The sequence below is a fragment of the Trachypithecus francoisi genome, unplaced genomic scaffold, assembly GCF_009764315.1.
Source record: "Trachypithecus francoisi isolate TF-2019V2 unplaced genomic scaffold, Tfra_2.0 Lachesis_group17, whole genome shotgun sequence".
Taxonomy (NCBI): domain Eukaryota; kingdom Metazoa; phylum Chordata; class Mammalia; order Primates; family Cercopithecidae; genus Trachypithecus; species Trachypithecus francoisi.
Window position 1 is genome coordinate 12,088,659 of NW_022681462.1, and position 22,888 is coordinate 12,111,546.

General features: G+C 38.7%; 1 protein-coding gene across 1 annotated transcript in view; it reads left to right on the forward strand.

Moving 5' to 3' along the window:
- Nucleotides 1–19,679, forward strand: part of LOC117063069 (WD repeat-containing protein 35-like) — a 20,333-nt gene extending 654 nt beyond the window's left edge. Inside the window, exons 2-9 of the mRNA XM_033176835.1 lie at nucleotides 618–684; nucleotides 753–885; nucleotides 2,803–2,913; nucleotides 3,877–4,041; nucleotides 4,910–5,050; nucleotides 5,766–5,922; nucleotides 18,878–19,118; nucleotides 19,453–19,679. Of these exons, the coding sequence (XP_033032726.1) occupies nucleotides 618–684; nucleotides 753–885; nucleotides 2,803–2,913; nucleotides 3,877–4,041; nucleotides 4,910–5,050; nucleotides 5,766–5,922; nucleotides 18,878–19,118; nucleotides 19,453–19,603 (1,166 nt within the window). The 3' untranslated portion in view covers nucleotides 19,604–19,679. The remainder of the gene's footprint in view (nucleotides 1–617; nucleotides 685–752; nucleotides 886–2,802; nucleotides 2,914–3,876; nucleotides 4,042–4,909; nucleotides 5,051–5,765; nucleotides 5,923–18,877; nucleotides 19,119–19,452) is intronic.
- The last annotated feature ends 3,209 nt before the right edge of the window (nucleotides 19,680–22,888 follow it).

Here is a 22,888-nt window from a genome sequence, read left to right on the forward strand (position 1 = left end):
CAAAACTTGCACTTAGCTCCACGCAGTTTTCTCTTTGAGACTACTTTGATAGTAGTCAAAGAGATACTTTGAGTATATAATTCTACGATGTTTTATGATTTATTTTTGAACAAAGTTTAATAAATGTTTTTATTTGCTTTATTATATATTATTTTCAGAAATCATTGACTTTTGTTCTTTTCATTTTGATTAGTATGCTTATTTATGTCGGTGTTTGGGAGCAAAGCAGTGGTATTTCTTAAGAATAGCCGGCCGGGCGCGGTGGCTCAAGCCTGTAATCCCAGCACTTTGGGAGGCCGAGGCGGGCGGATCACAAGGTCAGGAGATCGAGACCATCCTGGCTAACACGGTGAAACCCCGTCTCTACTAAAAAATACAAAAAACTAGCCGGGCGAGGTGGCGGGCGCCTGTAGTCCCAGCTACTCGGGAGGCTGAGGCAGGAGAATGGCGTGAACCCAGGAGGCGGAGCTTGCAGTGAGCTGAGATCTGGCCAGTGCACTCCAGCTTGGGTGACAGAGCGAGACTCCGTCTCAAAAAAAAAAAAAAAAAAAAAAAAAGAATAGCCAAGGAATGTTACAACTAGCATATGCTTTAGATTTTTTCCCCCATTTTGAAAGTTATTCTGGAGCTGAAGATAATGAACAGTAATACTAGCACTGGGAATTCTGATGAAGGAACATTTTGGTTGAAAGGGCTTATTTATCAGGAGATTCATATTAGTTCTACAAGCTTTTCCTTTTTTCTTTATGTAGGTTGAATGCTGTACAATATTATGTACAAGGGCGTAACCAGGAACGCTTAGCTGAATGTTACTATATGTTAGAGGATTATGAGGGATTAGAGAACCTTGCCATTTCACTTCCAGAAAACCACAAGTTACTTCCAGTAGGTATTGCAAATTTTAGGTTTTGGAATTGTTAGGTTACTTTATAAAATTTTATGTTATAGTCAGGAAATATCTCCCACAATAAAGAAAATTAAAAATCTATAATTTTACAGTTTCTTAGACATGGAATGATGCTTTTAATTATAAAGCAATATATAAATTATATAGAATGCTTGAAAATGGAGGGGGAAAGTCAGTCACGTTCCTACTACTTTAACATTACCACAGTCTCGTGTTGTCTGTTAAGATTTATAAAGTTGCTTTTTAAATGTTAGCTGAATACATGAAATATTTACAGATGAAATGATATGTTGCTAGGGATTTGCTTCAAAATAATCTGAAATTGTTTGAAATTTGCTGTAACTTAAGTTTAAAATGATTGCTCAACTTTTATTATATTAACAATAAAGTATTTCAAGTTAAAAGAGAAATCGAAAAGAGTTCTCTTGCTTTCGAATGTTCTTTTAGAGCCTCTTAATTAATTGTTGAATACTGTAAATAAGTTTGTATTTTATGTGTTTAATATGTAAATCACTAAGCTGTACAATGCTTGTAGAGCTGACGGCTCTCAACTGCAGAGTCTGAACGTATATCAGTTGTGAGTTCCACTTCAAAGATTTTGCCTATTAGCTAATAGATAAGTATAGAATTATGGCAATTCAGTTTTCCCTATTGTGAATTTGAGCAGTTATCTCTGTAATGGTATTTTCACTCCCCCTTATTTTCAATCCTATGGTTTTCTTGAGTAGGAAAGAAACTGAAATTACTTAGAACCCTGGGGTATAGCGAAGAGTGTATCCTCCATTAGTGTTGTCTGTTAGATGTATCTGATGACACCAACAAACATTTTGCTGTAGGGTATCTAGAATAGTAATATTCCTGAGTAAATACTAAGTAATTATAACTATAATAATAATTAAATAACTAAAATAGTAAAGATTTTAGTATTATGTTTTAAATAGAGTTATAGAAGAATTTTTAATAATATGGGAAGGTGTACATAATATTTAAGTAAGAAATACGGGATACAAAATTATGTATTGTATGATTGTGTACAACACAAACATATACACATATATTCATAGGACAAAGATGTTAAGAAATTACACCAGACTGTTGAGAGAGGTTTCTTATAAATGATAAGATTATGAGTAATTTCACTTTTTCATGTTTCGTAATTTTTTTTTACAATTAGAATATATTCCCTTATAATCAGAAAAATATAAGCATTGTTTTTAAAAAGATAGTTGGATATAAAATATATTTTCATACTTCTAAAAATATCGTAGAAGGGTTGGGGAGGGAAAACCTCTGGCTAATTAGATATTCTGAAAGAAAAAAAATGGTGTTCTGAAAATGGCCAGTGCAGCTGAACAAGTAAGATTTGTGGTGGTGGTGGTGGTTCTTCCTTGCTGCCACCACTTTCCAAGGGAGTTCTGTTTTGGGTCTAGCTTCCTGAATTGATTAATGGCAGACTTCTCTAGGACATTTCTTTACAGAAGTATTTGAGAACTCTATGGATGTGAGATTTCCCTTAAGTGTCTAGTTAATAATTAGCCCTGAGTATACCACCAATTGACATAAAGGTTTTTTTCACGCACTTGTGGGGGATTTGTTTTGGAGCTTGACATTTCTGTGTACTAGCTACTGAACTGAGAGAAGAAAGGAGTGCAGTGTCTTCAGGGCCTTGCTAAAAATCAGATCCACAGCCTGAGCCAGTGAAGCTCTGGTTTTATAGAAGTGATGCCTTAGCATCCGTTCTCAATTGTACCCTCTGCCCTTGCGTCTGTTTACAAGAAAAATCTGTAACTACCAGTAAATTTAATACTCATATGTCCCTACGGAGTTTTGTGAAATTAAAATATAAGTAATTTCTTTGCTCTATGAAATCTGATAGTATTGTTTTGTTTGTACAGGAAATAGCACAAATGTTTGTCAGAGTTGGGATGTGTGAACAAGCAGTGACTGCATTTTTGAAATGTAGTCAACCAAAGGCAGCGGTAGATACCTGCGTACATCTCAACCAAGTAGGAACTGAAACTTTCTGTCTGTGCAGCTTGTTGTCTTAGGAATTTTTAAGTCAAGCCGAATTAAAGTCACCCTAGTGATCTTTTAAAGATTATTGGCAATGTAAGGGTTGGAGAGCCTGGCATGAATTTTATGAAAGGAGCCAGGCAGGTATTCTCGATATTCTCTTAATTGAGGACCAAGAAAGTTGCACTTACCTCTTAAAGTGCTACCGTGAGGGGTGACCCACTTATAGCCAGCTCAATATAGGAGCATGAACAAACCCTGTGCTTTTAGTCTGGCAAGTTTTTGTTTGGAAGTAATTTCATAATTTTCTGCGCTTTATTAGGGTTGGGTTTTGTTTCCAAAGAAGGACCAGTTAATAGTCGGTCATTGCCTGAGGAAGGAATCGAGTTACTTTATCAATATTTATTTTGGCAAATCTGTTTTCCTTTTCCTTTATAGAAAACATACATTTGATATTTTTAAGAGCTGAAATTAAACTAAAAGTACAGAGTTATTACAGAAACTACTGACAATCAATATATTCTTTTAATATTTTTCTTAAGGTATTTTTAAGACCTCATTTGCTTTATAAAAATAATTTTTAAATGTCAAATCTAGTAGGATATTTTCACAACTGAAATTGCATAATTTGTTTTACTATAAAATGTAAACAAGTATATCTTTTTCTTGCTTGATGTTTTGTAAGATGAGAATTACAAGATTAATATGATTATAAACTTTGAAACTTTCATTTTCACATGTATTTCTTAAGCAAATCAGAGTCTTAGAGATCAATCATTTTGACGTATGCTTATAGAACTTGTGTTGCTGTGATTTTAAATGCTATTTTTAAAATATAACCATTTTTGATTTGGAAATTGGGCTTTTATTATAAAGTTTAAGCTTTCTTGTGTGAATTTTATGATATATGTGACTGTAAATACTTGGGTGACTGAATGGTGTAATTTTTCTCCTAGTGGAACAAAGCTGTTGAATTGGCTCAAAATCATAATATGAAAGAAATTGGATCTCTGTTAGCTAGGTATGCATCTCATTTACTGGAAAAGAATAAAACTCTTGATGCCATAGCACTCTATCGGAAAGCCAATTACTTTTTGGATGCTGCTAAACTGATGTTTAAGGTAATGTAAAAATCTTAGTGAATATTTGATTTGTCCAGTCACAATATTTTAATATATGAAAGAGCACATTCTCCATTTTCTTTGGAAACAAATATTTATTACAACAAAACCACTCTGGTTTCATTGCTTCTGTATACATTATTTTAGTGTTACTGCCTTTTACCAACAAAGATGTTTATTAATATTAGCAACTTACTAATACCTAAACAATTGTATGTTGAATACTGGAGTTTAAGAGTTAAAGAAAGTGCTGAAACTACAAAGAACAAATTTCTACAACAGGGAATTAAATTTTGTTGATAATAGAGTTTTGAGTTCTTTTAAATGTACAAGTTTTAAATATTATACTTTACATAATATTTATTTGGAGGAAGATAATTAGTATAGTATTAGTGTATACACATTTTACGTTCTATTCTATTCCCGTTTAATTTAATGAAAAAGGAAAAATTTCTCTCAAAATCATTTAAATAAGTTTCAGCTTCTGAAGAATGCACCATGTTAACACCATGATTTCTTTGTGTACTTGGAACTTTATTTTAAAAATCTTTGTGTTATGGAAAATACCAGCATTTCATCAATACTTTCTTTATTCTGATGTAGTTATCTAACAGCACCTCTCATTTTCTAAGAGTGATCTGAGTTCCAACTCCTAGGGCTAAATACTAAGGAAAGAACTAAATATATATAGGTACTAATGAAAAGAAGATAGGTTTTAAAGTATTTATCTTAAATAGGTGGTATTTGTATTCCATCTTACTGATTTTCCTCCTTTTTTAGGGAATCAAATTTGTTAGTTTTGGAAATGATTATATTTGTACAAATATAGATAAGAAGTAACTTCCCTCAATTTTTAAAAATGTTTAAGGTTGCAGATGAAGAGGCAAAGAAAGGAAGTAAACCTTTACGTGTCAAGAAGCTCTATGTAATGTCAGCCTTACTTATAGAGCAACACCATGAACAGATGAAGAATGCCCAGCGAGGAAAAGTTAAAGGAAAAAGTTCAGAGGTAAAGTAGCAGGTTAAATAACATTAAATCATCCGAAGTGTTTAAGACAAAAGAGAAAGAGACTGTCAAACTTCTCTTATGGACAGGTCATTTAATTTGCGTGTCTGCATTTGTTTCTTTAAATGATATGAAGAAAAATAATGACTGATTTAGAATTAGTATTCAAATTTAGAAATTTCTACCTAGAAATATTGAAATTGTTTTTCTGTAATACTAATCTGTAGTCTTTGCTTTAATGTCTTCTTTTTGTTAAAAAATTTTACTTACCTGGGAAATCCTCCTTTTCTCATCAGTGAGTTTTAAAACTTTCCTAGATATATTATTTTAATGCGTAAAAGAATGTCTGATTAACTTAAAATCTAATTAGTTATGTTTTAAAATTTATTCATACCAGTTTAACAAACTATGAATTATACTAAAAAATTAAGTCTGTTTTGGGTGCAGTGGCTCACACCAGTAATCTCAGTGACTAGGGAGGCTTAGGTGGGAGGATCACTTGAGTCCATGAGTTTGAGACTGCAGTGAGCTATGACCATGCAACTGCATTCCAGCTTGGGTGACAGCAATACCTCATCTCTTAAAAAAAAGTCTGTAATCATAGTTTAGTAATGATAAAATCTGCTCGTTTAGATACTTAAATGACTGTTGTTATTCGGGAGTTGATGCTGTGTGTGTGTTTGTACTGATGCAAAGTGTGGGCTGACTTTACTTGTAGGCCACTTCTGCCTTGGCTGGTTTGCTGGAAGAGGAAGTTCTGTCTACAACAGATCGTTTCACAGATAATGCATGGAGAGGGGCAGAGGCTTACCACTTCTTTATGCTTGCACAGAGGCAGCTCTATGAGGGATATGTGGACGCTGCACTGAAGACAGGTGGGCGTGTCACCTAATGTGTATAGTATGTCTGAATATTATAAATTGAGTGTGAAGGGCCAGCTTCTTCAATTTGCCTTTATGTGGCCTTCAATAACATTTTTTCCTACGGATTTATTTTCTTACGTTTGAGATTATGCTATATATAATTTGTCTTATGCATTCCCATTTTTGAAGTTTTCTTTTAATGCAGAGAAAACAGCTCACAGAAATGTCAGAAATTTGAGATAAGCAAAAAGAATGTGTATAGCATTCATATGGCTAGCCATTCAAAGTTAAATACTTCATAGCCAAGTTAATATTTTTTGGAGAAAAATATATATACATGTATATATTAAATATACTTAATACATATATTTAAAATCATAAAATATATTTAATACATACATTAAGGTAATTTTATTCTTTACAATATTGGGAGTATAACATGGCATACTTTTATGTACTTTTTCAAAACCATGTTTTAAAATATTTCCATATTTTACATCTACATTGCTATAGCATTTATCTTGTGTTTTATAAAAGTGATACTTACCTAATAATTTCAACCAAAACAAAAATATGAAGAAAAAGTAAAATAATCTAGTAATTTATAAAATTACTGGGGGTAGCCGAGCGCGGTGGCTCACACCTGTTAATCCCAGCACTTTGGGAGGCCGAGACGGGCGGATCACGAGGTCAGGAGATCGAGACCATCCTGGCTAACACGGTGAAACCCCGTCTCTACTAAAAATACAAAAAACTAGCCGGGCGAGGTGGCGGCACCTGTATTCCCAGCTACTCGGGAGGCTGAGGCAGGAGAATGGCGTGAACCCGGGAGGCGGAGCTTGCAGTGAGCTGAGATCCAGCCGCAGCACTCCAGCCTGGGTGACAGAGTGAGACTCCATCTCAAAAAAAAAAAAAAACCTTGCTAAGCTTCAGTTTCTCTTTGTGTAAAGAAAGGATAATGGTATCTTCCTCATAGAGTTATGGTAATGATTGAGAAGTTCATGAAAAGAAAACTCACTTATTTTGCTGCCTGGACATTGTGAGCCCTCAATAAGTGGTAGCTGTGGTGATGATATTAATAGTGTTTTTTTATATAGTCATATCTGTCAGTCTTTTACTTCATATTTTTCATGCTTAGGAATTCCTTTAAGTGTTTTAAATATTATGTTTATTATAATATCTAAGTTATCCTGAAACCATATATTGAGTTTATTCTTTCTTAACAGATTTGAAATTCTACCTTCATGTGCCGAGACCAGCTCGGTCAGGGAGACCCTAACCCAGTGGCGATAGAGGAAATTAAAGACATGCACACAGAAATACAGATGTGTGAAGTGGGAAATCAGGGGTCTCACAGCCTTCAGAGCTGAGAGCCCCAAACAGAGATTTACTCATTTGAGGTTGAGGTGCCACTATACCACCATGGTTCCAGATAATAGGAGCTCTTGTCATACTTCTTATAGCTACCATCTGACTGTTTTGTTCAGAGCATCTGAACATAGTGTGGCCATGGCACGCAGACTGAGAGGTGCAATTCAAGCTAAACATCCCCTTAGGGGACCAATTAATAATGATTCCATAGGATTTGTGTAGCACCTCTGCCTGTTCTGCAATGCAATCTTCTTAAACAAGTATGTTCATTTTTTCTGGCCAGGTTCAATTTTGTTTACAAATAGGTTTTTGAGGGCGGTATGCCTCAATTATAGGAGCAGATTTATTATGGTAAATACTGAAATCAGAAAGCATGTGTAACTACATCATACAGTGATTACATCTAGGCATTATTGCCAGCCAAGATTGATAAAGATGCCCAATAAGTATAATTGTTCCCTGTGTCAGCCCTTATTGAAGGAATACTCACAGCAGTGGTGATCACTGCTATCATAACTACCATTCAATTACTCATTGTGACTGGTTGTCCCGCTTTCCTCAGGTTTTCTTCCACCATCTGTGACAGCTTCTTGATCCGTCCCAAGGTGGGTGGCTGTGTTCGATGGGTGTTGCTTGTGACAGTTGGGGTCCTCCTCTCAGTGTCAGTTTTGACATTGCTGCAACCGGGGGGTCCTCGGGATCATCCCGGAATCTTTTCCTCAGCATCTGGCTTGTAAGGTTTCAGGTGTCTTGATGGTATCCAAATCGGCTGTTGATTTTGGCCTGGAGAAACACAAGCATAACCTCTACCCCAAATTATTATTTTACCTATTTCCCAACTTTTTGTTATCAGATCTCTCCACCAAACCAGTTGTTCTGCTTCTGTCTTTGCAGCTGGTTTCTGTAGATGCTGTTCAGCTGCTGATAACATCTGGCCTTTGGGCAGTCTCAAAAAATTTAAAGTTAATAATGCTAGATTCAATTGTGTATTGGCTGTTCCATAATCCCTATTTCTCCCCCTTTTTTGTTTTTGTCATCAGTTGTTCATCTGTATGAAATCGTAACTGAGCATTTTCAATTAACTGTGTAGAATGAACCACGTTTGAAGAATCAGAAATCACATTAAAAGGCATGTCAAAAGCAGTCAATATCTCAATCACAGCTACAAGCTTCGCTTTTTGAACTGAAGTATAGGGTGCCTGGAAAACTTTACCTTTTGATCCAGAATAAGAAGCTTTACCGGCCGGGCGCGGTGGCGCAAGCCTGTAATCCCAGCACTTTGGGAGGCCGAGACGGGCGGATCACGAGGTCAGGAGATCGAGACCATCCTGGCTAATACGGTGAAACCCTGTCTCTACTTAAAAATACAAAAAACTAGCCGGGCGAGGTGGCGGGCGCCTGTAGTCCCAGCTACTCGGGAGGCTGAGGCAGGAGAATGGCGTAAACCCGGGAGGCGGAGCTTGCAGTGAGCTGAGATCTGGCCACTGCACTCCAGCCTGGGTGGCAGAGCAAGACTCCGTCTCAAAAAAAAAAAAAAAAAAAGCTTTACCATTACTAGACCCATCTGTAAAACAATGAAAATGCTTAGCAGGCTGCAGGTTGTTGATCACAGGAATTGTAAATGCAAATTGTTCACAGTCTTGCTCAGCTAAGGGGATAGTAAAGAAACAGTCTTGGCCGGGCGCGGTGGCTCAAGCCTGTAATCCCAGCACTTTGGGAGGCCGAGACGAGATGGAGACCATCCTGGCTAACATGGTGAAACCCCGTCTCTACTAAAAAATACAAAAAACTAGCCGGGCGACGTGGTGGGCGCCTGTAGCCCCAGCTACTCGGGAGGCTGAGGCAAGAGAATGGCGTGAACCTGGGAGGCGGAGCTTACAGTGAGCTGAGATCCGGCCACTGCACTCCAGTCTGGGTGGCAGAGCGAGACTCTGTCTCAAAACAAAACAAAACAAAACAAAAACAAACAAAAAAAGAAACAGTCTTTTAAATCTATGACAATTAAAGGCCAATTTTTTGGAATTATAGCAGAAGGCAGTCCTGGCTGTAATACTCCCATAGTTTGTAAAACTGAATTGATGGCTGTTAAGTCAGTTAACATTCTCCATTTACCTGATTTTTTCTTAATTACAAAAACTAGAGAATTCTAAGGGGAAAATGTTGGAGCTGTGTGCCTATTTTCTAATTGTTTAGTAACTAATTTCTCTAAAGCCTCCAGTTTCTCTTTACTTAGCGGCCATTGTTCTATCCGAATTGGCTTCTATTAACCATTTTAAAGGTAGAGGTTCTGGAGGCTTAACAATGGCTGCCATCAAAAATGATATCCTAATCTTTGGCGGGAACTTTGTCTTTCTGCTTGAAGCGATTCTTTCAAACCTTGCACATTTTTTTTCTAGTCCCATACCAGGGACATACCCCATTTCTTGCATTATATGTTGACTTTGAGGGCTATATAATTGTTCTGGAATTAGAACTTGTGATCCCCATTGTTGTAATAAATCTCTCCTTCATAAATGTATAGGCACAGAAGTTATAATTGGTCGAATAGTCCCAGGTTGTCCATCAGGCCCTTCACAATGCAAAATATAACTACTTATACTACAGGGGCTTTACCAACTCCAACTATGTAAAATTGAGCGGGTAGAATTGGCCACGTGGACAGCCAGTGCTGTAGAGAAATGATTGAAATGTCTGCTCCTGTATCTACCAAACCTTTAAATTTTTTCCCTGAATAGTTATTTCACAGGTAGGATGTTTAGATCAGTAATTTGATTTACCCAGTAAGCTGTCTTGTTTATTTGTGCTTCCAAATCCTCCTGTTCATTTAATTTCACTTTTCCCCATTTCCACATACGGCACAATCAGGAGCTGTGCTATGTGCTCTCCTGGCTCTGCTTTCCAGGGAACAGAAGTAGATATAACAATTTGAATTTCACCATTGTAATCCGAATCAATGACTCCTGTATGTATTTGTACCCCTTTTAAACTTAAACTAGACTTTCCTAAAAGTAATCCTATTGTGCCTGCTGGCAAGAGTCCACAGACTCCTGTTAGGACCCTTTGCGGGAGTTCCCCAGGCAGAAGACTCACAGCTTTTGTGCAGGATAAATCTACTGTGTCACTACCAGCTGTGGTGGGGGACAGACATTGTACAGGGGTGAGGGAATGGCCTGAGCTGGAAATGCCCCGATTTGGAATGGGGCCCGGGACGGGCCCCTCATTGTGTTTCCCAAAATTAGGTCCCCATCTTTATCAAACTTAGAGTGACACTGATTAGCCCAATGTTTTCCGTTTTTACATTTTGGACATATTTCAGTCTCAGCAGTTTTCTTTCTTCCGTATCTGGTGGCCTGACTCACTGATTTTTTCTACATTTTTTTTTAGTATGACGATGCTTCCCACAGTTAAAACAAGCTCCAGGAAATAGAGTATTTCCTTTATCCACTCTTAGTCCTGCCATTTCTTGTGGTAGCAGAGTAGCCTTATGCAGATTACTTCCGATACCATCACAGGCCTTGATATAATCAATTAAATGTGCTTTCCCTCTGATAGGTTGCAGAGCAGCCCAGCAATCAGGATTAGCATTGTCGAAGGCTAGTAACTGCAGCACTATATCCTGAGCAGCCAAATCTACAATCACCTTTTTAAGAGACTCCTGTAACCGAGCTATAAAATCCACGTATGGTTCTTTTGGTCCCTGTTTTATAGCACAAAAGGAAGGGTATTGTTCTCCACATGAAGTGATTTTTTTCCCAAGCTCTAATGCACACTCCTCTAAGCGGTTCTGTGGCATCATCCTGCATGACCAGTTGTGCATCTAAACCAGCCCAGCTGCCAACCCCCAAAAGTTGGTCTGTAGTTATATTAATTTGAGGTTGAGCCTGGGCATTGTGAGCAGCCTGAATGGAAGCTTCATCTGCCCACCAAATTTTAAATTTTAAGAACTGAGCAGGAGTTAGACAAGCTCGAGTAAGAGTGTCCCAGTCAGTAGGAATCATCTGACTGGAAACAGCAACATTCTTTAACAGTCCCATTACAAAAGGAGAACCTGGTCCATACTGATTTATAGCTTGTTTAAATTCTTTGAGTAATTTAAAAGGAAAAGCCTCAAATGTAACTGTGATATTTCCCTGTTGTTCTAGGGTGTGTATTCTAACAAGGAACTGCCAAGCCTCTAAATCACCCTCTCGTCTAGCTTGCTGAATTCCTGCCTGCATAGAACTAAGAGTGGTCGCTTGAGGCGCTGCTCAAACAGTCACTGGGGCAACTACTTTTTGCCCAGTGTCCCCTGGAAAAGATTTGGAGGGTCATTTTCTTCAAAATAACGAGCGGGTGCAGAAGGGTAGGGATGAACCTCTCCCTCCTTTACAGCTTTAGCTTTAGCTGTCAATAAACTTGCTCTGTAACCTCTTCTGTTACTTTATTATACTGTCCTTCCTCCTCATCATCAATGTGAAAACCAAGGTGGAACAAACCACAGCCAACACTTGTCACATTGTTACCCTTAAAGGCATTCTTTTTTTTTTTTTTTTTTTTTTTTTTTTTTTTTTTTTTGAGGCGGAGTCTCGCTCTGTCGCCCAGGCTGGAGTGCAGTGGCCGGATCTCAGCTCACTGCAAGCTCCGCCTCCCGGGTTTACGCCATTCTCCTGCCTCAGCCTCCCGAGTAGCTGGGACTACAGGCGCCCGCCACCTCGCCCGGCTAGTTTTTGTATTTTTAGTAGAGACGGGGTTTCACCGTGTTAGCCAGGATGGTCTCGATCTCCTGACCTCATGATCCGCCCGTCTCGGCCTCCCAAAGTGCTGGGATTACAGGCTTGAGCCACCGCGCCCGGCCTCTTAAAGGCATTCTTAAACCACGATGCTTCCGAGCTCCCCTTCTTACCACAGGGATTGCTTTAAGAGTACTTGGGTGTCCTCCAGCTAGTTCCATGTTCTCCAGCCGTCGCTCCGGTGACCCTTCAACCTGGATTCAAGCCCCCACGATGGACGCCACTTGCCAAGACCAGCTTGGTTGGGAAGACCCTAACCCAGTGGCGCTAGAGGAATTAAAGACACACACACAGAAATGTAGAGGTGTGAAGTGGGAAATCAGGGGTCTCACAGCCTTCAGAGCTGAGAGCCCCAATGGAGATTCACCCACGTATTTATTAACAGCAAGCCAGTCATTAGCATTGTTTCTATAGATATTCAGTTAACTAAAAGTATCCCTTATGGAAAACAAGGGATGGGCTTGAAATAAAGGGATGGGTCTGGCTAGTTATTTAAAGCAGGAGCATGTCCTTAAGGCACAGATTGCTCATGCTATTGTTTGTGGTTTAAGAATGGCTTTAAGAGGTTTTCCACCCTGGCCGAACCAGATGTTCCTTGCCCTCATTCCAGTAGACCCACAACCTACCAACGTGGGTGTTATGGCCATCATGAACATGTCACAGTGCTGCAGAGATTTTGTTTATGGTCAGGTTTGGGGCCTGTTTATGACCAGATTTTGGGAGGCCTATTCCCAACATTCATGAAACTAAATTTATACATTTTTAAAAATTATACTTTAAGTTCTGGGTACATGTGCAGAATGTGCAGGTTTGTTACATAGGTATACACATGCGATGGTGGTTTGCTGCACCCTTCAACCTGTCATCTACATTGGGTATTTCTCCTAATGCTATCACTCCTCCAGCCCCCTACCCCCAAAGGGGCCCCGGTGTGTGATGGCTTGCCCGTGTGTCTGTGTGTTCTCATTGTTCAACTCTCACTTATGAGTGAGAATCTGTGGTGTTTGGTTTTCTGTTCTTGTGTTAGTTTGCTGAGAATCTTGGTTTCTAGCTTCATCCATGTCCCTCCAAAGGACATGAATGCATCCTTTTTTATGGCTGCATAGTATTCCATAGTGTATATGTGCCACATTTTCTTTATCCAGTCTATCATTGATGGGCATTTGGGTTGGTTCCAAATCTTTACTATTGTGAACAGTGCTGCAATAAGCATACATGTGCTTGTGTCTTTATAGTAGAATGATTTATAATCCTTTGGGTATATACCCAGTAATGGGATTGCTGGGTCAAATGGTGTTTCTAGTTCTAGATCCTTGAGGAATCGCCACACTGTCTTCCACAATGGTTGAACTAATTTACACTCCCACCAACAGTGTAAAAGTGTTCCTATTTCTCTACATCCTCTCTAGCATCTGTTGTTTCCTGACTTTTCAATGATCACCATTCTAACTGGTGTGAGATGGTATCTCAATGTGGTTTTGATTTGCATTTCTCTAATGACCAGTGATGAGCTTTTTTTCATATGTTTGTTGGGTGCAAAAATGTCTTCTTTGGAGAAGTGTCTGTTCATATCCCTTGCCCACTTTTTGATGGGGTTATTTGCTTTTTTCTTGTAAATTTAAGTTCTTTGTAGATTCTGGATATTAGCCCTTGGTCAGATGGGTAGATTGCAGAAGTTTTCTCCCATTCTGTAGGTTGCCAGTTCACTCTGTTGATAGTTTGTTTGCTGTGCAGAAGCTCTTTAGTTTAGTCAGATCCCATTTTTCTGTTTTGGCTTTTGTTGCCACTGCTTTTGGTGTTTTAGTCACGAAGTCTTTGCCCATGCCTATGTCCTGAATGATATTGCCTAGGTTTTCTTCTAGGGTTTTTATGGTTTTAGGTCTTATGTTTAAGTCTTTGATCCATCTTGAGTTAATTTTTGTATAAGGTGTAAGGAAGGGATCCAGTTTCAGCTTTCTGCGTATGGCTAGCCGGTTTTCCCAACATCATTTATTAAATAGGGAATCCTTTCCCCATTTCTTGTTTCTGTCAGGTTTGTCAAAGATCAGATGGTTATAGATGTTTGGCATTATTTCTGAGGCCTCTGTTCTGTTCCATTGGTCTATAGATCTGTTTTGGTGCCAGTACCATGCTGTTTTTGTTACTGTAACCTTGTAGTATAGTTTGTAGTCAGGTAGAGTGATGCCTCCAGCTTTGTTCTTTTTGCTTAGGATTGTCTTGGCTATGCAGGCTCTTTTCTGGTTCCATATGAAATTTAAAGGATTTTTCTTATTCTCTGAAGAAAGCCACTAGTAGCTTGATTGGGATAGCATTGAATCTGTAGATTACTTTGGGCAGTATGGCCATTTTGATGATATTGATTCTTCCTCTCTATGAGCATGGAATGTTTTTCCATTTGTTTGTGTCCTCTCTTATTTTGTTGAGCAGTGGTTTGTAATTCTCCTTGAAGAGGTCCTTCACATACCTTGTAAATTGTATTCCTAGGTATTTTATTCTCTTTGTAGCAATTGTGAATGGGAGTTCACTTATGATTTGGCTCTCCGTTTGTCTATTATTGGGGTAGAGGAATGCTTGTTATTTTTGCACATTGATTTTATTTCTCCTTTGCTTATGAAGCTTAGTTTGACTGGATATGAAATTCTGGGTTGAAAATTCTTTGAGAATGTTGAATATTGGCCCCCACTCTCTTCTGGCTTGTAGGGTTTCTGCTGAGAGATCTGCTGTTAGTCCGATGGGCTTCCCTTTTTGGGTAATCCGACCTTTCTCTCTGGTTGCCCTTAACATTTTTTCCTTCATTTCAACCTTGGTGAATCTGACAATATGTGTCTTGGGGTTGCTTTTCTCAAGGAGTATCTTTGTGGTGTTCTCTATATTTCCTGAATTTGAATGTTGGCCTGCCTTGCTAGGTTGGGGAAATTCTCCTGGATAATATCCTGAAGAGTGTTTTCCAGCTTGGTTCCATTCTCCCCATCACTTTCAGGTACACCAATCAAACGTAGATTTGGCCTTTTCACATAGTCCCATATTTCTTGGAGGCTTTGTTCATGTCTTTTCACTCCTTTTACTCTAATCTTGTTTTCTTGCTTTATTTCATTGAGTTGATCTTCAATCTCTGGTATCCTTTCTTCTGCTTGATCAATTTGGCTATTGATACTTATGTATGCTTCACAAAGTTTTCATGCTGTGTTTTTCAGCTCCATCAGGTCATTTATGTTCTTCTCGAAACTGGTAATTCTAGTTAGCAATTCGTCTAACCTTTTTTCAAGGTTCTTAGCTTCCTTGCATTGGATTAGAACATGCTCCTTTAGCTGGGAGGAGTTTGTTATTACCCACCTTCTGAAACCTGCTTCTGTCAATTAATCAAACTCATTCTCCATCCAGTTTTGTTCCCTTGCTGGTGAGGAGTTGTGATCCTTTGTAGGAGAAAAGGCATTTTGGTTTTTGGAATTTTCAGCCTTTTTGTGCTGGTTTCTCCCCATCTTCATGGATTTATCTGCTTTTGGTCTTTGAAGTCAGTGACCTGCGGATGGGGTCTCTGAGTTGGACATCCTTTTTGTTGATGTTGATGCTATTCCTTTCTGTTTGTTAGTTTTCCTTCCAACAGTCAGGCCCCTCTGCTACAGGTCTGCTGGAGTTTGCTGGAGGTCCACCAGTGGAGGCTGCAGACCAGCAGAGATTGCTGCCTATTCTTCCTTTGGAAGCTTTGTCCCAGAGGGCACCTGCCAGATGCCAGCCAACGCTCTCCTGTATGTGGTCTCTGTTGGCCCCTACTGGGAGGTGTCTCCTAGTCAGGATACACGGGGGTCAGGAACCCACTAGGAGGTGTCTCCTAGTCAGGATACACGGGGATCAGAGACACACTGAGGAGGCAGTCTGTCCCTTATCAGAGTTCGAACGCGGTGCTGGTTGATCCGCTGCTGTTTTCAGAGCTGCCAGGTAGGGACATCTAAGTCTGCTGAAGCTGTGCCCACAACTGCCCCTTCCCCCAGGTACTCTGTCCCACGGAGGTGGAAGTTTTATCTATAAGTCCCTGACTGGGGCTGCTGGCTTTTTTTCAGAGTTATCCTGCCCAGAGAGGAGGCAGTCTGGCTGCAGGGGCCTTGCCGAGCTGGGGTGGGCTCCGCCCAGTTTCAACTTCCCAGCAGCTTTGTTTACACTGTGAGGGTGAAACCACCTACTCAAGCCTCAGCAATGGTGGATGCCCCTTCCTCCACTAAGCTCAAGCATCCCAGGTTGAGCTCAGACTGCTGTGCTAACCACGAGACTTTCAAGCCCGTGAATCTTGAGCTTACTGGGCTCCATGGGGGTGGGACCTGCTGAGCCAGACCACTTGGCTCCCTGGCTTCAGCCCCCTTTCCAGGGGAGTGAACGGTTCTGTCTCGCTGGTGTTCCAGGCGCCACTGGGGTATGAAAAAAAACTCCTGCAGCTAGCTTAGTGTCAGCCCAAACGGCTGCCCAGTTTTGTGCTGGAAACCCAGGGCCCTGGTGGCGTGGGCACCGGAAGGAATCTCCTGGTCTGCAGGTTGCGAAGACTGTGTTAAAAGTGCTGGGCTGGAGTGCATGGTACAATCCCTAATGGCTTCCCTTGGCTGGGAGAGGGATTTCCCCATCCCCTTGCACTTCCCAGGTTAGGTGACTCCCCACCCTGCTTTGGTTCATCCTCCTTGGGCTGCACCCACTGTCCAATCAGTCCCAATGAGATGAACCTGGTACCTCAGTTGGAAATGCAGAAATCACCCACCTTTGCGTCGATCTTGCTGGGAGCTGTTCCTATTCAGCCATGTTGCCAGCCAAGGTCAACTTTTTTTTTTTTTTTTTTTTTTTGAGACAGAGTCTTGCTCTGTCGCCCTGGCTGGAGTATAGTGGTGCAATCTCGGCTCACTGCAAGCTCTGCAAGGTCAACTTTTTTAGATCCCACATATGAGTGAGAACATGTGATATTTGTCAGAAATGTCCATTTTAGAAATCACTTGCGTATCTGTGTTTCTAAAGATTTGTAGTTTTCTTCTTACTGGCTCTAAACGTTTATTTTTCAGTTTATTCCTAACATTAACAATGTTAATGATAACATTGTTGTCATTAACAATGTTAATGATAACATTGTTGTCATTAACAATGAGGTTGTAAATTTTTTTTCTAATTGGTTATTACATATAAAAATTATTTTTCTATTTTTGTTTATTTTATAACTGACCTTCATTTAGTTTTGACTAGTATATGATATAAATTATACACTGTTTAAAATAGCTGTATCGTATTCAATTTATACACTATTTTTAGACTTAAAAGAACAGTTAGATCTTTAACTTGAGATGCTTCACCTACTGGGTGAAGATCTCTATATGCCTCATTTTTTTTTTCTCAGTGGTAAAATGATCTGAAACAATATATGACCTGTAAAGTATTACCCTTGAACCTATTATGCTTTGGATATGAAATTAGAGGATACGGTTTATTATAACTGAATGATTACATTCTATATACATTTCTTCTACTAAACTTTGTTGTAAATACTTGACCCCAGAACCAGTTTATAGGATTCTGATTGTAAAACACACGAATATATTGTTTTAAGCTTGTTTTATGAAATTTTTGATATACTATAACGAAGTATTTTTAAGATTCCAAGGTCTAGAGAAGAAAAAGATACAATTGATTATGAATCTAATGTCAAGTCTAATACTGTCTTAATATTAAATCGAATATTAAGTCTGCATTTTTTTATTATACTTTAAGTTCTGGGGTACCTGTGCAGAACGTGCAGGTTTGTTACATAGGTATACATGTGCCATGGTGGTTTGCTGCACCATCAGCCGTCATCTACATTAGGTATTTCTCCTAATGCTAACCCTCCCCTAGTCCCCCACCCCCAACAGGCCCAAGTCTACAGTGCATTTTTTTTTTTTTTTTTTTTTTTGAGGCGGAGTCTCACTCTGTCGCCCGGACTGGAGTGCAGTGGCCGGATCTCAGCTCACTGCAAGCTCCGCCTCCCGGGTTTACGCCATTCTCCTGCCTCAGCCTCCGGAGTAGCTGGGACTACAGGCGCCCGCCACCTCGCCCGGCTAGTTTTTGTATCTTTAGTAGAGACGGGGTTTCACCGTGTTAGCCAGGATGGTCTCGATCTCCTGACCTCGTGATCCGCCCGTCTCGGCCTCCCAAAGTGCTGGGATTACAGGATTGAGCCACCGCGCCCGGCCGCATTTTAAAGAAAGATTTTTATCTCCAGTATAATTGCAAATAAGATGCTGTAACTCGAATTGTCTGAACTGACAACTTGGAGACTCATTTTCACAAAATCCTATTGTTTCAGTGAGACAAACGACAAAATCAGTAATACAAAAGCAATAATCTGTCCAGAGAAACACAAAGAAAAAAACATATTATTTTATACTGTTTTGCTTATATTGTTTTGTTTTTTTTTTAACAAAAGGAAACCTGGTATTATCTTGCAGTTTATGATTAACATAGTGTAATACTCATTTGCTGTTTCTGAAGTGCCACAGAAATTTCTAACATAAATTGAAGAAAAATTGACACCAAAATTTGTGTGTGTGTGTGTGTGGTGTGTGTGTGTTTCTGAGCTGGCACAGCCATGTGTAGCATTTGGTAGCATCTTTTCACAGGATGAGCTGTTAGCCAGCTTCACAGACCCTTGGATATCATGTAGCTTAGTTCCTCCTCCTGGTGCTCCCATCTCTCAACACTGTTTGCTTTCAGTTTGTTCATGCAAGTTCAACGAAAACACCTTAACTTAGATTCTTCCTTATGCATGTTCATAATATCATAATAATTATTTTTAAAAACCCAAATTGTCCTGTTTTTCTTAGCTCTTCATCTGAAAGACTATGAAGACATCATCCCTCCTGTGGAGATCTACTCTCTGCTAGCACTCTGCGCATGCGCCAGCAGAGCCTTTGGGACTTGTTCAAAAGCTTTCATTAAACTTGAATCTTTAGAGACCCTCAGTTCAGAACAGAAACAGCAGTATGAAGACCTCGCTTTAGAAATATTCACCAAACATGCTCCAAAAGATAACAGAAAACCTGAATTGGGCAGCCTTATGGAAGGGTAGGCTAATTTTAATTAGTGGATGTCATTCTACCTTATTAGAAGCTTGGGTTTCTACGTGTACAATGTTTAATGTAGGAAGTAAAGCGCTAAATTTTGAAGCAATTCACATTACCATTATACCCTATTTTATTTATTCTTACAAGTGTATTCATGCTTTTATTTTTTCATTGTAAGAAAGGTTTTTTCTTGAAAAAACTTTTTTAAATAAAAGTATTTGACATTAATCTTGGAATTTTTATTCTTTAGGTTTTTTTAAGTGCATTAAATAAATTAAGTTAGACTAATGAGAAGTTTTAAAGTATAATGAATTGTGTCTCCCCTTGTTTTACAGTGGAGAAGGGAAACTGCCAACATGCGTTGCCACAGGAAGCCCGATCACTGAGGATCAGTTCTGGATGTGCAGTGTATGCAAGCATGGTGTCCTTGCTCAGGAAATAAGCCACTACAGCTTCTGTCCCTTATGCCATAGTCCAGTGGGATAAAGGAATGATAAACGGTATATAACCGTAAAATATAGGTAACATCAATAAATGGCTATATGCTGTATGTGTAATAAGGTTTATTTCTACGAGTTTTGTATGAAAATAAGCCTCATTATTTATAGTTGAATTTTTGCACAAAATACATGTTAATAAAATAATTTTTTAAGGCAATACAACTGTGAAATAATAAGGCTGATTTTCATATAAATGTATGAAAATCAACCATATTTTCTGTCTCCCTCTCTCTTTTGTCTATCTTGTATTTGGTTACATGATACCATGGGAATATTCCAAATAAATATTTTTCTCACAGTGTCAAGGTAACTGAATTCGTTAAAAATGTTGAAGGGAGTGGAGAGTGGGGGAGGCATGGGAGTGAGGCAAAGTTGAATTTAGAGAATTTTTATAACCCATGTTACAAGGAAGTTAAACAATTGTAATAGTGAAATGAGCTTTCTCTGTAGCCATAGTTAATTAAATAAGCGTTGAATGTCTTCTTTTTTTTTTTTTTGAGACAGAGTCTCGCTCTGTCGCCCAGACTGGAGTGCAGTGGCCGGATCTCAGCTCACTACAAGCTCCGCCTCCTGGGTTCACGCCATTCTCCTGCCTCAGCCTCCCATGTAGCTGGGACTACAGGTGCCCGCCAACTCGCCCGGCTAATTTTTTGTATTTTTTAGTAGAGACGGGGTTTCACCGTGTTAGCCAGGATGGTCTCGATCTCCTGACCTCGTGATCCGCCCGTCTCGGCCTCCCAAAGTGCTGGGATTACAGACTTGAGCCACCGCGCCCGGCCGAATGTCTTCTTTATTATATATTCAGAAGTGAGGCGATGGCATTTTAAGACATTTTTTTGCAATCTAAATTGTTTCTAATAGCCCTATTCTTCTATTTTAAAACCTGTCCTTTTAGTTTCATTCAAGAGATGGCATTTGGAATTTACACTTTCATATGATTGTGCAGAAAACTTGGCTCTATTTATAATGAAAATAACAAACAAAAATATCCATTTTGTAGTTATAGCTTCTATTGAAACATTGTCACTAAGCTGGACCCTTCATTTACACAAGTATTGTTGAGGGAGTGATTCTTTCTTGATACGCATCTGTTTTCATGGATTATTAATTTAGAAGATAAACAGTTGTGATCTGTAATGGACCATTTCTTATGTCTTGTATATAGCTAATAATGTTCTCTGTTTATTTCTCATGAATTCCCATTTTGTGGCTAAAGACAGAACTTTGCACTATTTCATCAAGATTATTTTATTGAGGTTTGGCTTACCTTTAGTAGAGGCAATACATAGAGAGATACGAAACTTTGTTATTGCAGCTGCAATGCACTTTCTCAATCTGATGTTTTTGTCTTGTAGAGACCCAGGCAAGTTCAGCATGTTGCAGATTGGGAATGGTGAGCTATGAGATTTAGAGCCTAGATGAGCTTAAGATAGATAGTGGGCTCTATATTATGTCTTTATAATGAGAGCTATCAGCTCCTAAGATATTTCTCTAAAGTTAAAAAAAATTAAATTATACCTCCAGCTGATTGAAGTCCACCCTTTCCACACTGATGTGCAATTATATGAAAAAAAAAAAAAACAAAAAAAACAAAAAAGCAAGTCCATATATGCAGGTACCAATTTCTGGTTTCTTTTTCTGTTCCATTGATCTGTTTGTCTTTCTTTGGCCCAAAGCAGAATGTCTCAGTTATTATAGTTTTTAAAATAGGTCCTGCTATCTGGTACAAGTCCTACTTTGTTTTTCTTCTTCAAAAATGTTTTGTCACTCTCAGTCCTTTGCACTTCTTTTCTACATATACAACCATATAACCGTGCTTAATGACTGCTTTTTTTAAAAAAATACTTCTCAATTGTCATATCTGTTATTTTTTTTTATCATCTTATTGCATTGGCTAGGATACCCAAAACAATGCTGAATAATTAAAGTGATGATACTGGGTATCCTTGTCTTATTCTTAATCTCAAAGGAAATTTTTCAATATTTTAAGAAATCATTGCTTATTATATTTTCTGTAGACATTCTGTTGGTAGGTTTTAATAAGTATGTCTTCTTGTCCTAGTTTGCTAGGGAGTTGAATTTTATTAACTGAATTTTCTACATCTGTTGAGATTTTTCTTCAATTTGTTGATGTGGTGAGTTAAGTACTACAAGCAAGAATACTTGATAATGCTAAAAACTGCTATTCACAATAACAATGTAACATGTAAGAGTATCTGTAGACATAACACCTAATATCTATGCTCATAGCAGCCACTTTTATAAAGCAGAAACTGCAGTGGATGCAACAAAATCAATTAATAGAAATACAGTAATAATGACTTCAATGCAATGTTGCTGTGACGATCTCTTCTAGAAAACACACTTGCCACTTGATTTTTCCCTATTTTTTATGTGATGAAATACACATAGCATAAAATTTACTATCTTAACCATTTTAAATTGTTTTTAAATTTAATATTTTACAAGACATGGTCTAGCTCTGTCGCCCAGGCTGGAGTGCAGTGGCACAGTCATAGCTCACTGCAGCCTCAAACTCCTGAGCACAGTAATCCTCCCACCTCAGCTTCTCAAAGTGCTGGGATTACAGGCATGAACTCTTGCACCTTGCCTATATTAATCATTTTAAGTGTACAGTTAAAGTGGAATTAACTATATTTATTAAGTACATTCATATTGTACATATTTCACCACTACCACCACCACCACCACCATCCATCCATCCATCTCCAGAATTCTTTATCTTGCAAAACTGAAACTGTATGCTCATTGAACAATAACTCCCTATCCCCATTAAAGCTGTCCCTGGCAACCACATTCTACTTTCTGTCTTTATGAATTTGACTACTCTAGGTACCTCATAAAAATGGAATCATTCAGGCTTTTTGTGGTTGGCTTAATTCACTTCATGTAATGTCCTCAAGGTTCATCCATGTTGTAGCATGTGGCAGAATTTCCATTCTTTTAAAGACTGAATAATATTCCATTGTATGAGTATACCACATTTCGCTTATCCACTCATCTGTTGATAGACACTTGGATTGCTTCCACCTTTTACCTAGTGCAAACAATACTGCTATGAACCTGGATATGTAAATATCTCTTTAAGACCATGCTGTCAGATATTTTGGGTATATACTTAGAAGTGGAATTGCTGAATCAAATAGTAATTTTATTCTTAGTGTTTGAAGAAGTGTCATACCATGTGATTGCACCATTTTACATTCTCACCAATAGTGCACAAAGATTCCAGTTTCTTCACATTCTCACC